Genomic DNA, 14,944 nt, shown 5'->3' with positions numbered 1-14,944 from the left:
ATTGTTTCTGGTGTTTGCAAACAAGCAAGCAACTAAACAAGTGAAACAAGGCGACAAAAGAGCGAAACAGAGGCATAAAAGAAGGCAAAGCAAAAAAAAGAGAAATAAAAAGGCATAGGGTTCGTGTAGAGCGATGAGGAAACGGAAACGAAACTTGCTCACCGACTTGGTTTACGTTTTGTTTGTTTGCTTTTTCTGCTGTGTTTTATACATTGTCAGAGGAGGCGTGGCTGTTGCCACCTTTATGGCCGCTCGTCTGACTTCTAGTTTGTTGCCGTTTCCTTAGAGCCAGAGGGGGGAGGAGGGAATGTTATACCCCCTTTTAGCAATGGCCCACCTTTGTGGTCCTGAGTATTAACGTGACTCCTGTGCTCTGTGCGCTATTCCGATACGAGGAGTATTTGTATTTGTTGTTACAGTGGCAATTGTAAATTGCATTTTTATGGCCCAAAGTAGTGTGTGTGTGTGCGTGTGTGTGTGTGTGTGTGTAGGTTGTCAGGACTAACTGTGCATTATGTGACATCTGATAGCAGGGCCGGGGCTAAGTTAGACTTGTTTTCTAGAACAGTTGAAGGTAGTTTGTTTTGACATTTAATAATAGCAGCTGGCTGAGTAATTTATAGCTTCATATTTTCCATGTCAACAGGAGGGTTAACAGAAAGAATGGCCAGGCGGTACACTTAAAGACTTGAGCTTGGCTTGAGATACATTTCGTTTTGCATATTTTGTATCCCACTAGCTAAAATTCGATTCGTACTTTAATATTTAATGGAATTTTCAGCTCTACATAATACTTGTACGCCCGGAGCGCAATGTACGACAGAGTATGATGCCACCGCGTTATGGCAACATGCATCGAACCGCCGGCACTGGTCCCTCATCAATGATGGCAGCTGCTGTAGTAACAGCAGCTACCTGTGCCCAAGAGGAGAAAATCCAGAAACATATCACACCCACAAATACAGGTAATGCATTCCATGTCAATTTTTCCTCATTTTTGGGGAAATTCGATAGGATATTGTCACAATTTTAGTCTTGTCTTTCTTATATGAACTCAGAAAACTCCCTAAAGACGAAAAAGTTATGTGAGATGGCCACTCAGACGATTACCATATCAAGCATATTCACATCTTTGGATAGCAATGCCTACAATCAGATACCCTATGCGGATCAATATGTGCCAAATAATACCACAACAGCAACACCCACTGCCAATGGTGGGGGTGGGGGTGGAGGAGGGGTTGGAGGAGATGACTTGGAGAAAGTGGTAGCCAACAACAACAAAATCAATCAGCAGCAACATGGTCAGGCACAAGTTGTTGCGGTAGGAACCAACAATCACATTGCTAGCAGTCCTCCAGCCACAGCATGTGAGGTAGATGCCTCTGCCGAGGTGACCAATTGCAGCGGCGCCGGCGTTGGCGTTGGCTTCGGCGTCAGCGTCGGAAGCGTCTCCAATGGGAATGGAAATAGCAATGGCAATAGCAGCCAACGTGGCCCTGTGTTGCAAACAAATTTATAGCTAAACGCACAAGAATTGCAGCAACAGCTACTGAAAGAGCAGCAACGCCAACAACTCGAACAGGACAGGGACAAGGATAAAGAAAAGGAGCCGAAGGAGACAAAGGAAATGAAAGAACCGAAGGAGGAGAAGCATGGAAGCAGCCCTGGTGGCAATAGCATTCGTAGTGATGGTGGCAGCAATGGCAGTGGCACAACCACAGCCAGCCAAAAAAACGAACAGCCATACCCGTTTGAGACCCACAAAAAAACAAATATATATATACGTAAGTCTAGTTAAATGTGAATACCAATTTTATCCATATAAATATTGTATATATACCAACTATGAATTAAGAATCCAAGAGTCAAATCAAAAAACTTGACTCTAAAGTAAGTTATAAGTGCAACAAAAATTTGTCAGCCAGTTTCAAAAAAAAAAAGAAAAGAATAATATCTAAGAATACAAAAATGATCTTAAATGTTGAAAACTTTATGCTTGTCGTTTAAAAAGAGGAAAACAAAACAAAAAAAAACAGAAAAATCGTATGTGATATAATTTCAAAAATGTGTTTACTTACCTATCTAAATATTTAGTAATTTATTGCTAAGCGCAAAATAAAAGATCCAAGACACTGTAGCACTTGAGGGAATTTATAGTGGAATGATGAAACCGAGTTGTGTCCATATTGCAATGTGGTTCAAATTCTTTCCATTTGAATGGGAACCCCCTTGCAATTAGGAGAGCAAAACCCATATAACAAAACATATAAACATTGCAATTGCATTTATTGTGTTGTTTGAGCCCAGCAACATAATTAATGTAATTGCCTGAACAAGTTAAGCTAATTAAATAATAAAATTGTTCCAATTGTACATACATATAGAACACATAGTTGTTAATTAAATTCAGTGTAATATTTAGCATTTGTACTTGCTGCTTAAATGTTTCACCAAACACCACAAAAAATCAAAGGAATCCTATATATATTTATTGAAAAAAACCAAATGGATATGGGTAAAATTCAAAATTGTTAGTTAAAAACTAAAGCATAATACAAAAAAAAAAAAAAAAAAAAAAACATTAAGTCTAGCCAAATTAGCAAAACATTTGCATACATATTTCGTTGTATGTGCGTTTTTTGTTGATGTAAGTGTAAATAAATGTGAAATGCCATTAATTAATTAATTGACAGCCAATATTACAAATACAATACAAACAAATTAAAATTAATTATAATGCAAATAATAATAACATTGATTATAGTTAAACAAAACTAAATGTTGTTAGGTGGCAATCTATTTATGAATAAAATAAAAATTGAGTACTAAAACCTTTAAAGAAGTTAATTTTCGGTGGACATAACCAACGCCTCTCCGGGTTCAAGACGTAATGACGTAGTGCCATAACGATTACTGGAATGGAAAAGTAGAAAAATAATGAAGTACTACTTTGCTGAGCTGGAATTTAAATTTATGTATGTATAGTCACTTATAATTTTTGGTGGATTCCACACTGCGTATGAGTAACTTTAGACTTTCGGGTAAGTTCTTATCAAATTCCAATAAATTCAAATATGCCACTGTGTTGCCAAAATTGGCAGCAAACACTATGGTAGGCTCATTGGCTAGGATCCTGAAAAATAAAAATATTTATGAAATAAACAACAAAGGAATATCAATCATAATATCACCTTTCTACAACGAAACTATTCTCCAAGAGTGTTTGATATTTAGTTGAGCCATACTTTAGAGTTTGCGAAGATTTTCTAAGGGCCCCCAAATGCTCATAGATTTTTAGATGAGAAAGTTCAGCTTGGGACTCAGTTTCCACATTAATTGTGTCGTAATCGCTAGCCAAAGGCAGCCAAGTGGTTGGTCCATCTGTAAAACCCGCATTGCTGCCATTAGTCCATTGAAACGGGGTCCTGGCCGGATCCCTGGTGTATTGTTCATAGATTTCAGGATTGGAATTGCATGCCCAAGGATCTACAGTATCTTCCCAGCTAATCTCTACATCTGTCATGCCCAACTCTTCACCCTGGTAGGTAACACTAGCTCCAGGTAAAACCATTATCAGCATATTCATAGCATCTATATGTTCCTGGCCATAACGACTAGCCGCTCGACGCTTGTCGTGGTTGCCCAACTTGAAATGAAAAGGAAATTGTTCTACACTGCAATGAATGACTTATGCCTACAGGTCTACTTACCACCCAGTTGGGTGTGCGTCCGGCTGGCATATTGTTTAACCACAAATCAATCGCCAATTGCACATTCTTGGCACTGAACTCATTTTGCTCCATTACCGTAATCAGATTGAAATTGAAAGGCAAGTGGGCTCCATTTGTCGTTCGATTGCCATAGAATTGCATCGTAAACCAGGCTGGGGCGTAAGTTTCAATCAGCAACACACGCGAGTCCCCACCGAATATCCTCTGATAATCGTCTAGCACTGTGCGCCACTGATAAACCATATCTATAGTCTCTGGTTGATTCTCTATGTACTTTACGGTCAGGTGATTTCGATCTTCAGCATCATCGGTGGCTCCGCTTATGACCTCATCCGGATATTGTCCCTCTGCATCAGGTAAAACCTCAAAGAGGGGAGGCAGAGCATCGCAACGGAATCCAGATACTCCCTCAGCTAACCAATATTTCAAAACACGTTTCATTTGGGCCACCACCAAGGGATTTCGGTAATTTAAATCAGGTTGCTGAACAGCAAATTGATGGAGATAATATTGCTGACGCTGTTCATTCCACTCCCAGGCACTACCTCTAAAATATTGCAGCCAATTGGTGGGGGGTTCACGTTCTCCTGTAGTCGCATTCACTTTCCCATCATGCCAAACATAGTAATCCTCGTAGCCCTTCTCCCTATTCACTGACTTCTTGAACCATTCACTTTCATTACTCGAATGATTGGGCACAAAGTCCAGTATTATCTTTAAGTCGAGTTCCTTTGCTTTCTTAATCAAGGCTCGAAAATCATCTAGTGTGCCGTATTCTGGTTGTATGTCAAAGAAGTCGGATATATCGTAACCAAAGTCCACCATGGGTGAGGTAAATATTGGTGATAACCAGGCAGCTGTTACACCAAGCTCTTTAAGATATTTCAATTTACTTGTGATGCCATTTAAGTCGCCAATTCCATCGCCATCTGAATCTTTAAACGAACGCGGATATATCTGATAGAGCTGGGCAGTTTCCCACCAATCTTTTGTTGTTTGTGCACCGGTCGACACTTGACAACCCTGACCCTGGTCAATGACAAACAGGGCCAGAATTGTTATTGAAACTAATACCTTTGAAGTCCAAGCCATAATGCGCAGCTGTTCACTATGGAAACCTACATTTATAGGAATTTTGTGAAGTGTCTTTAGGCCAGATAAGTTGTCAGATAAGATTCATTTACTACAAAATCATTATGTTTCAAAAAGCCAAAGCAGGGTATTGACAGAATTTTAATCCAAATGAAGTGGGCTATCTTGGAGTATCACTTCTCTTATCATGAAACTAGAATCAAGGTTGTTTGGAAAATCATATAAAAACCCCCGACACGTTACTAAACCTAATTAGTTTCAAAAATGCAACAAAGAAAGCAATTATTTGCCATACTTTTTCTAGGACTGGCACTTTGTCAGGGGTGTCAAGATACCTCGACAACAGCAACTACAACAAAAGATTGGTGGGAAACGGCTCAATTCTATCAGATATATCCACGCTCCTTCATGGATTCGGATGGCGATGGCATTGGTGACTTGAACGGCATCACAAGTAAATTGGAATACCTGAAAGAGCTGGGTGTTACAGCTGCCTGGTTATCGCCAATCTTTACCTCACCAATGGTGGACTTTGGCTATGATATATCGGATTTTTATGATATACAACCAGAATATGGAACACTAGATGATTTCCGTGCCCTGATCAAGAAGGCAAAAGAACTTGATTTGAAGATAATTCTTGACTTTGTGCCCAATCATTCGAGTAATGAAAGTGAATGGTTCAAGAAGTCAGTGAATAGGGAGAAGGGCTACGAGGATTACTATGTGTGGCACGATGGTAAATTGAATTCTGAAACCGGGGAGAGAGAACCTCCATCGAATTGGCTTCAGGCCTTCCGGGGCAGTGCCTGGGAGTGGCGAGAAGAGCGTCAACAGTATTACCTCCATCAATTTGCCGTACAGCAAGTGGATCTGAATTATCGTAATCCTTTGGTAGTGGAGCAAATGAAACGAGTGCTTCGATACTGGTTGGATCTTGGTGTGGCTGGTTTTCGATGCGATGCAGTTCCCGTATTGTTTGAAATTGAAACCGATGAGAATGGCCAGTATGCGGATGAGGAAGTAAGTGGACTGACAGATGATGTTGATGATCGCAGCTATTTAAAGAGTGATCTCATCGAAAATCGACCAGAAACCATCGACATGTCCTATCAATGGCGTACAGTAATGGATGACTATCAGCGGATTCATGGCGGTGATACGAGAGTCCTGTTTATTGAGACCTATGCCCCTCCGTCGTATACTATGCAGTTTTACGGCAATCGTTCAGTGGAAGGTGCCCATTTGCCTTTCAACTTTAACTTGATCACAGTTGTGGCCAGCGAAGGCTTCTCGGCTAGTTCGGTGAAGACGGCTGTGGACAATTGGTTGACCAATTTGCCAGCGGGACGCACAGCCAATTGGGTAATTGGCAACCATGATCAGCGTAGGGCTGCCAGTCGTTACGGTGCCGCAAATGCAGATGCCATGAATATGTTGGTGATGATCCTGCCTGGAGCTAGTGTTACCTATCAGGGTGAAGAGTTGGGCATGACGGATGGCGAGATTAGCTGGGAGGATACTCAAGATCCGGCTGCTTGCAATTCGAATTCCGATATTTACGAACAATTTACACGAGATCCCTCGCGAACTCCCTTCCAATGGACAAGTGGCACAAATGCCGGTTTCTCTACCGCCGAGAAAACTTGGTTACCCCTGGCCGCCGACTATGAGACAATTAATGTAGAGACAGAGGAAGCTGCCACACGATCACATCTGAAGATCTATAAATCTCTGATAGAGTTAAGGAAATCTTCAGCCACCTTGCAAACTGGTTCCACGAAATATGGAGTAGTGAGTGAAACAGTTTTTGTGGTTAAACGGTAAGTTCTCTCCTCTTATTTCGGGCCAAATGTTTGCGTTCATTAGCCCTCTTTGAATCTAGGTACCTTTCTGGTTCAGCCACTTTACTCTATGTAGCCAATATGGGCACCAAAGGCATTACCGTGGATCTCTATGACTTTGATAAGACCTTGCCCACACATTTGACACTCAAAATTCGCAGTCTGAGTTCCAGCAAGGCCGAAAAGTAAGTTTAACTAGTCACTCGAATGATTTTTAGCACTTTTGCTGAAGGACTCTTTCTTTCATGTTTTCACTTTTAGCTCTCTGTTCGAGGTAACCGGTCTCAGTCTGGCTGCTGGCGAGGCTCTGGTACTTAGCTCTGACTGAAAAGTTTTTTAACCAGAAAAAAAAAATAAACAAAAACCAAAATAAAATACACTTCCTTTACCAGGAAAATTCTTCTTGTTTTCGACGGCTCAAAGCAAATATGCCGCGGCTTGCATAAATAAATAAAGCAACAAACAAAACTCTCAGTATGTGAGAGATAAGCTCAAGTGGGTCGCCATTTAAAGTGTTTACACACAAATTAAAGTCAAGCAGGGGGAATAAAAAATAAGAAATAAAAAAAAAAGAAAAACCCAACGAGGAAGTCAGGGAATGAGGCAACCGAAACGCAAAGTATGAGTAACGCAAAGTCAACACAGACATAGACCAGGGGGACTAGGCCTACATGGATGCTTCAAAAAAATGAACGGAAAACGATTCTGGGACTGGGAATTCAAGAGGACCTTGTCTTGGTCTACCTTTGAAGTTGAACAGCTATGCGAGAGGTGCTTCAGCCATATACCCAATATGTCTATATATCTAACCCAGGGTTACTTTAACAGCAACTCTCTCTCTCTCTCTACATATACTTGGATATGACCCCCTGCGCTGCCGCACCGAATGAAAAACTTCAATTACGCTATAAATAATTAAATTGCGTTTACACATGGTAATTGGCAGACGCCCAAGCATATTACACACACACACACACCCCCCACAGCCCTTCCAATCATCCAACAGTTTGGCAGAAAAGATTCTTCCATCTTGAAAAACACACAATCTCTTGAATTGCTGGCAATAAACGTTTACGCAAGTTCTTAAGTGCTTTTCGAGTACCATGTAGTATGTAAATGTTGCCAAAAAATTTAACGGCAAGCTTTGGTATTAAATTTCTAACCAAACGTAATTCTTATTTATTCACAACTCATTCGATTTATTTGATTTTTTGGGGTTTATTTTTTTTTTTTTTGCTTGTCGATGTCCACCGAAACCAAAATTAGCCGTCTGTACAAGATGGAGAATCGTGTAAATGACTGCGTGACCCGTCAGCCCATTAAAAAGGTCACAGACTGGAGGCACTTTACCCTACAAACGCACGTGACCAGAAACCTTAAAAAAAAGCCAAACCAAAAGAAAAAAAAATTGAATGGATAAAATTCGAAATGAAATGAAATGCGAAAATGAAAACCGCAGGAAAACAGTCAGGTGCCTGCTTGCTGGCTGGCTGGCTGGCTGCTGCTTAAGCTCATGGTCTTCCTTTTAGCTCCTGAAGATAATGAAGTTAATTTCCCAACAACCAACGGAGAGAAAAAGAAGAAAAAAAATATGAAAGGAAAAGGAAAATACGAAAACACACTCAGAAGAATAAGGCGCATTACATTTAAGATGATTTGCGCAGATTTACGGGAGAAAGTTTTGTAAAGTTTTTCACCGTATATGTGTGTGTATGCTAGTGTATGAGTGCGTGTGTGTGTGTGTGTGTGTGTGAAACGCATTAAGTTTGTAATCTGTAAAGAGGCATGTGGCAGGAAGAGGAAAGCCTCGACGCATTTACTAAAATGCTGAACAACGTTTGCATATTAATTCTTTTGATATCCCCCGGCCTCACCCAAATGACTAAGCATTGGATTAGAAAAAGAGACAGAGAGAGAGGGAGAGAGCGAAATAGATATATCTATATATATGTACCTGCCTACCTGGATGGATAAGTAATATTTCAGTTTTGATCTAGTTGAAAATAGCTAACCCTAACGAACTGCGGTCTTTGCTTTCTGATTTGGCACGTGGCAAAAGTCCGAAAAGTTGCCTTTTAATCGCTTGGGTCTCATTAATTGCACCGCACCACAGCCAGACCATGGCTCATAACTAAAAGCCAACAATGGAGAAAAGAAATGAAAGGGTTGGCCTTACGACTAATTTCAAATGTGGCTCACGTTCGCCTCCAAGCGAAGGACGAAAGATGGGGACACAAGTGGCGAAAGGTGGTGGTGTTGACAGTTAATGCCCAGAAAGAACATGCTGAACAGGCAGACCAATTGCCATTGCTTCCAATGACCCGCTGAACCTGTGAGCAATGATAATAAGGTTGATGACGACAATGCGGCTGCTGATGATGATGATGATGACAAGAACTGAGGCTAGGATTAGTGAGAGACTATTTGATACGAGACAGAGATCTTCAGTAGCAAGTGTTTGCCTTAAGTGTTTGGCATTCAAATCAAATTTAAGACGGGCAATTAGTTTCAAGTTGAATACGCAAGTCTTTAATCCCTTTTAGCTGACTTTCTGGTTAATGTGGTTAAATATGTGTACATTATTCTACTGCATGCCAGTGCACAATTTGTTGTAAACGGCATAAAAATGGCCCAAAGGTTAAAACTCATAATAATTTCACTTCATTTTTTATGAGTAAATTAAAAAGCTACTGCATCATGTTGAACAAACTACAAGAAGCATCGTCATCGTTGCCTTTAGCGTTACGCTACCTTAGACTCAAGACCTCCTGCTACATCTCCTTCACCACACCGTTGTCAAAAAATAAAGAAAAAAAAGTCCTCCTGGCGTATGCGTGATTTGTGTGTCTTATCAATCACGTCTAATGGAATTTCTTTTGCGCTCGTTGCGCGTACTTGAGGCAGACAAAGTTCCCTTAATAATTTATAATAAGTTGTGGCCCAAGCAAGCAAGCACAAGAAGACCTTAAATTGAAAAGTTTTGCCAATGTCGTCTTTGGTTGGCCAATGACTTATGATTATTATATTTTCTTGTGCCATTCAGAACTTATGATAAAGCATATATAGAGGTATATATACTATGTGGTTATATATAGAATACAAAATATATTAAACCGACTGCAAAATCAAAGCCGCATATGGCTCCAATGATAGGCTGCTTAGGTCAACACTCGTCCTACACAAAAGAAAGAAAAGCCATAAGTAAAACAAATCACCAAACGAAAGTATTTGTCAATGAACTTACCCTTCAGTTGCCTTGGCCTCCGGATTGGCCAATTTAATCGTATAGCTTCCAGTGGCATACAATGAACTAGCCACATCTATGTTCTCCACACTGCTGGATAATACATTGGCCACCAGTATGTAGCTGGATTCACAAGTTAGAGATCTCTTAATGGCCAGGACATTGTCACCCACATTGGCATAACGTGTTGCTCCATTTTGCAGAGTCTTGATTTGACGCAACTGTACCAGCTGCTTGTACAGACTCAAATGACTTGGCTCAGTGGAGTTTTCGGCTTCCACATTAATAGTCACATAATTGGGATTAATGGGTAGCCAGGTGGTGCTGTTGATGGAGAAACCGGCATTTGCTTCTGCACTCCACTGGAACGGAGTTCTGGCAGGATCTCGGGTGAACTGTTCGTAAATATCTGCATTGGAATTACAGGCAGCTGGATCGCGACTGTCTTCCCAACTGATGTCGAGATCTGTCATTCCGATCTCTTCACCTTGATAGGTTATGCTGACACCGGGTAGAAACATTTGCAGCATATTCATGAGATCGATACGCTCCTCTCCATAACGACTGCCCACGCGACGTTGATCGTGGTTGCCCATCTGGGATCAAGATTAGGTTAGAGATTTATATAATGGTTTTCACTTGTACTACTTACCACCCAATTGGCTGTCTGATAAGATGGCATCAGTCCCAACCAACTATTGATGATCTTTATAAATCCCGCTGCACTCAATTCCGTATTATTCTTATCGCCATTTCCGCCGGTTATAAACTGAAAATTGAAAGGAATCTGAGCACCCTTCGTGGTGCGATTGCCATAGAATTGCATAACATAATCAAGAGCCGAATACGTTTCCACCATAATGATACGCGTATCGCCACCATAAATGCGCTGATAATCATCCATTAGAGTGCGCCATTGGTATACCATATCCACAGTCTCTGGCAGATCTAAAGTGTAGATATGCTTGAGATACGAGGAGTCTTCTGGATCATCGGTATAACCACTCAAAGGCTCATCTGGATAGCGACCCTGGGCATCGGGTAGAACCTCAAAGCACCAGGGCACAGCATCAATGCGGAAACCAGCGACACCACGATCCAACCAATAGGTCAGCACTCGTTTCATTTGGGCCACCACGGCGGGATTGCGATAGTTGAGATCAGGCTGCTTGACAGCAAATTGATGGAGATAATATTGCTGACGTTGATCATTCCACTCCCAGGCACTGCCTCGGAAAGCCTGCAGCCAATTGGATGGTGGTTCACGTGCTCCTGTGGTGGAATTAATATAACCATCATGCCACACATAATAATCCTCGTAGCCCTTTTCGCGGTTTACCGACTTCTGGAACCACACATTCTCATCGCTGGAATGATTGGGCACAAAGTCCATAACGATCTTGATATTCCTCTTGTTGGCCTCTGCAATTAACTCATCGAAATCCTCTAAAGTACCATACTCTTCCTGAATGTCGTAGAAGTCGGCTATGTCATAGCCGAAGTCTGCCATGGGTGAGGTATAAATGGGCGATAGCCAGGTGGCCGTCACACCAATCTCCTTGAGATAGTCCAGTTTGGAGATAATGCCCTGCAAATCGCCAATGCCATCGCCATTGGAGTCCTTGAAGGATCGAGGATATATCTGATAGAATTGTGCCGTTTGCCACCAATCTTTGGTGGTTTCAGTCGTAGTTGCCCTCTCGTGATCGAGCTCTATAGCCGCACCACTGCTCAGTGAGCAGTGGACCGCGATAATTAGAAACGTTGCCAACAGTTTACACGCCATGACTGACTGACCAGTTCAGGGCAGGGTGGGGTCTTTTATAGCTGGGCCCAGGTAAACTGATAAGCTTCGAGTGTTTTTCTTTATTTCTAAGTATTCATTTAATTAACATTCAATTGAGTGTAAGAATTTGGCGATAGCTGAGATAGAGAGCCACTTGACCAAGTCCCAGATAAATGCTCCATGGCAGAGGAAACTGCCCACCGGATGAGTAACCGCTGTAGAACGTTGAGGTAGATCTTAGTACTAAAGAGTCCTTGGGTTGCAGCTGAATTGAATCAGTCTTAACTAGATCCCTGTAACAGAAGGTTTGAGTAAAGATCACACGATATTGGCAAAGAGAAGAACTTACCCTTCTTTGACAATGGATCTGCCCGATATAACAACAACTTGCAACTCTTGAGGTAAATCATTGAAAAACTGCTGTAGATTCACAGTCTCCACTCCATCATAGATATTTAAGACTGTGATATATGTCTGCTCATTTTGCAGCATACTATGAAAAAATAAATTAAAAATCAATATTAAAAGGAAGCACTCAAGTGTTTTGGAACTTCTCACCGTTTCACCGCTAGAACTGCCCCATTAAGGGCCTTCACTTCAGTTGCACCCTGCTGCAGGGTCTTTGACTCTTTTCTTAGTGACAGAAGCTTCTTGTAGATATTCAGGTGACTAAGAGGCGTCTGATTCTCCTGCTCCACATTGACCACTTGATAGTCGGGACCAATAGGAAGCCAAGTTTTATTGGCATTACTAAATCCAGCATCTTTTGCATTGGACCATTGGAAGGGTGTACGTTCAGGATCCCGTGAAAACTGTTCATAGATGCTGGGATTGGTGTTGCAGGCTGAGGGATCGACAGTATCCTTCCACGAGATCCACACATCCGTCATGCCCAATTCCTCGCCCTGATAAGTCACACTAGCCCCTGGTAAAGTAGTGATTAGCATGTTAAGCATATCCACTCGATCTGAACCCAGTCGGGAACCCACTCTGGGCTTGTCATGGTTGCCCAGCTAGGAATTAGAGATTATTAACGGACTCAATGTAGGTTCAAGTGCTGGTAGCTTACCACCCAGTTAGCTGTTCTTCCTGCCGGCATGTACTGCAACCATTTTTGCACTGTCATGGCATAGGCCTGGGCATTCGAAGCATTTGTTAGCTCACTTATCAGTAGAAAGTTGAATGGCAATTGAGCTCCCTCTGCAGTGCCATTGCCATAGTACTTCATTACAATCTCTATTGGTGAATAGGTCTCGGCCATTAAGATACGGTCTTCCCCGCCATTCTCCCGCTGAAATTCATCCAAGACGGCACGCCAAGAGTAGACAAGATCAATAGTCTCTGGCTGATCCACTGTATAAATGTGCTGCAAATAACCGTAATCATTGGGATCATTGTCCCCATCGTTGCGAGGTTCATCGCGATATTCATTCTGAGCATTTGGACCCAGCTCAAAGACATGGGGCACAGCATCGATGCGAAAACCGGATACGCCCTTAGCTAACCAAAAGCGTAATACATTCTGCAATCAAATGATTCACTATTAATCACAGGTCAACGAAACAAGCAACCCAATCGAATTAACTAACATTCATGGCCTCGCGCACTTTGGGATTGCGATAATTTAGATCTGGTTGTTTTTTGACAAACTGATGGAGATAATACTCTTTACGTCCAGGATGCCATTCCCAGGCAGGACCATGGAATACACTTATCCAATTGCTGGGCGGTTGCCGTTTTCCATCCACCATACGTCCTGGATGCCATACATAAAAGTCCTTGTACTCCTCTTCACCAGCTGCCGATCGTTTGAACCAATCACATTCATCACTGGAATGATTTGGCACAAAGTCCAAAATAATTTTAATATCCAACTCCTTGGCCTTAACCATTAGAGCCTCAAAGTCAGCCATGGTGCCAAAAATTGGTGCGATCTCTGTAAAATTGGCTATATCATAGCCAAAATCAGCCATGGGTGAGGTGAAAATCGGCGATAACCAAGTGGCCGTAATGCCCAAGTCTTTGAGATACGGTAAATTCGATGAGATGCCTGCAATTGCATTTAGTTTTTCTCAACTTACTCTCTGATAGTGTTAAAAAATTAAAATATATCTCACCATTTAAGTCGCCCACGCCATCGCCGTTGCTGTCTTTGAAAGACCTTGGATAGATTTGATAGAAGGCTCCCGTTTGCCACCATTTGGCGCTATCGCTAATCTCTTCATCGTCATCATGGAATTCTGCATGGTAGTTGGGATATGTTGAGGCTGCGCTTAAAGCGAGAAAATTCAGTAAAAGAAACCCCACAGAAGCCAACATAGCGGCACAAAGATGAGAACTTTTTACTGCAAACAAACAAAAGCAACTGCGACATCAATATGCATGGATCAATTGCAGGTTCGTTGGGGTTTATATAAATTCATATGGGGAGAGACCGCAAAAAAGAGAGAACGAGTGAGAGCTTTGCGAGGGTGGCTCACAAAGATCTGCGACGGAAAACTTTCTCTTTGATTTGCAGTTCGTGGAAAGGAACTTTAGCATGATCGACTAAGTACTCTAAGTAAACATAGTTCCTTTTGATTGGATGATATGTTGATATGATTTAATGTCAAACGTTTTTTAATATTCCCCATACTTTTTTTTAAATTTAAGAAAGCTTTTCCTAATAAAAGAAAATTGTTATATTGTTCATTTAATAACGATACTTCTTGAACATTTGCCTCATCGAGCTTTTCTTTGGGAGTGCTAGATACCTTTTTAAAGTATGTTTCTATAAGTTTTTCAAAATGTTTATTAAAATTTACTTATTACTTATTAAAACTGTAAAAAAAAATTATCTTAAAGACGCCATAAAAATAAAATATCTTGAAATATTTATTTCACTTTTTATCTTTAAATATATCATGTGTATAGAAATAGCAAAATTAAGCTTTAAGATAAACTTAATATTGAAATTCAAAAGATGTGCACGATCAAATGAGACTATAAAAATATATTATTTTTTTATTTGGGCATAGTCGTACAACGCTCAGTGCGAACAAGGTAGCATATGCTAAAATATATATTTAGCAACTTCCATTTTTGTTATGTTTAAAAAACCTTTTATATATATTATTTTAGACATTTTTGTTTTACTCTATAAAAACTTCGCGAAAGACTTGAACGCACCCATGCATAAATAAGCAAATAGGTATTTTTATATATTTTTATTTTTAACCAGAGAGAGAGAGAGAAAGAGAGAGCT

General features: G+C 41.0%; 5 protein-coding genes across 6 annotated transcripts in view; 2 read left to right on the top strand and 3 right to left on the bottom strand.

Annotated features, from left to right (window-relative positions):
- LOC6640228 (metabotropic glutamate receptor 2) overlaps nt 1–2,377 on the top strand; it is a 61,032-nt gene extending 58,655 nt beyond the window's left edge. For both annotated transcript variants that reach the window (XM_023182166.2, XM_047010178.1), the window contains exons 16-17: nt 782–965; nt 1,059–2,377. In XM_023182166.2, coding sequence (XP_023037934.2) covers nt 782–965; nt 1,059–1,522 — 648 coding nt within the window. In that variant the 3' untranslated portion in view covers nt 1,523–2,377. The remainder of the gene's footprint in view (nt 1–781; nt 966–1,058) is intronic.
- A 372-nt stretch (nt 2,378–2,749) lies between these two features.
- On the bottom strand, nt 2,750–4,815 carry LOC6640229 (maltase A3). The gene is made up of 4 exons (XM_002063186.4): nt 3,714–4,815; nt 3,195–3,649; nt 2,993–3,136; nt 2,750–2,916 (listed from the first exon to the last, which is right to left on the bottom strand). The coding sequence occupies exons 1-4, from the start codon at nt 4,557–4,559 to the stop codon at nt 2,847–2,849; spliced, it is 1,515 nt and encodes a 504-aa protein (XP_002063222.2). The 5' UTR covers nt 4,560–4,815; the 3' UTR covers nt 2,750–2,846.
- Nucleotides 4,816–5,093: 278 nt separating this feature from the next.
- LOC6640220 (maltase A1) lies at nt 5,094–7,045 on the top strand. The gene is made up of 3 exons (XM_002063187.4): nt 5,094–6,649; nt 6,712–6,855; nt 6,932–7,045. The coding sequence occupies exons 1-3, from the start codon at nt 5,235–5,237 to the stop codon at nt 6,996–6,998; spliced, it is 1,626 nt and encodes a 541-aa protein (XP_002063223.2). The 5' UTR covers nt 5,094–5,234; the 3' UTR covers nt 6,999–7,045.
- Nucleotides 7,046–9,664: 2,619 nt separating this feature from the next.
- On the bottom strand, nt 9,665–11,715 carry LOC6640221 (maltase A3). Its single transcript, XM_002063188.4, has 3 exons — nt 10,567–11,715; nt 9,915–10,510; nt 9,665–9,845 (listed from the first exon to the last, which is right to left on the bottom strand). Exons 1-3 carry the CDS (start codon nt 11,698–11,700, stop codon nt 9,779–9,781), a joined length of 1,797 nt encoding a protein of 598 aa, XP_002063224.1. The 5' UTR covers nt 11,701–11,715; the 3' UTR covers nt 9,665–9,778.
- A 50-nt stretch (nt 11,716–11,765) lies between these two features.
- On the bottom strand, nt 11,766–14,080 carry LOC6640222 (maltase A3). The gene is made up of 6 exons (XM_002063189.4): nt 13,818–14,080; nt 13,290–13,750; nt 12,770–13,222; nt 12,259–12,713; nt 12,050–12,193; nt 11,766–11,993 (listed from the first exon to the last, which is right to left on the bottom strand). Exons 1-6 carry the CDS (start codon nt 14,017–14,019, stop codon nt 11,810–11,812), a joined length of 1,899 nt encoding a protein of 632 aa, XP_002063225.1. The 5' UTR covers nt 14,020–14,080; the 3' UTR covers nt 11,766–11,809.
- Between the last annotated feature and the right edge of the window lie 864 nt (nt 14,081–14,944).

The sequence above is a fragment of the Drosophila willistoni genome (assembly GCF_018902025.1).
Source record: "Drosophila willistoni isolate 14030-0811.24 chromosome 2L unlocalized genomic scaffold, UCI_dwil_1.1 Seg196, whole genome shotgun sequence".
NCBI classification, from domain to species: Eukaryota; Metazoa; Arthropoda; class Insecta; order Diptera; family Drosophilidae; genus Drosophila; species Drosophila willistoni.
The sequence above is the reverse complement of the archived record's forward strand: the minus strand, read 5'-3'. Positions and strand labels throughout refer to the sequence as shown.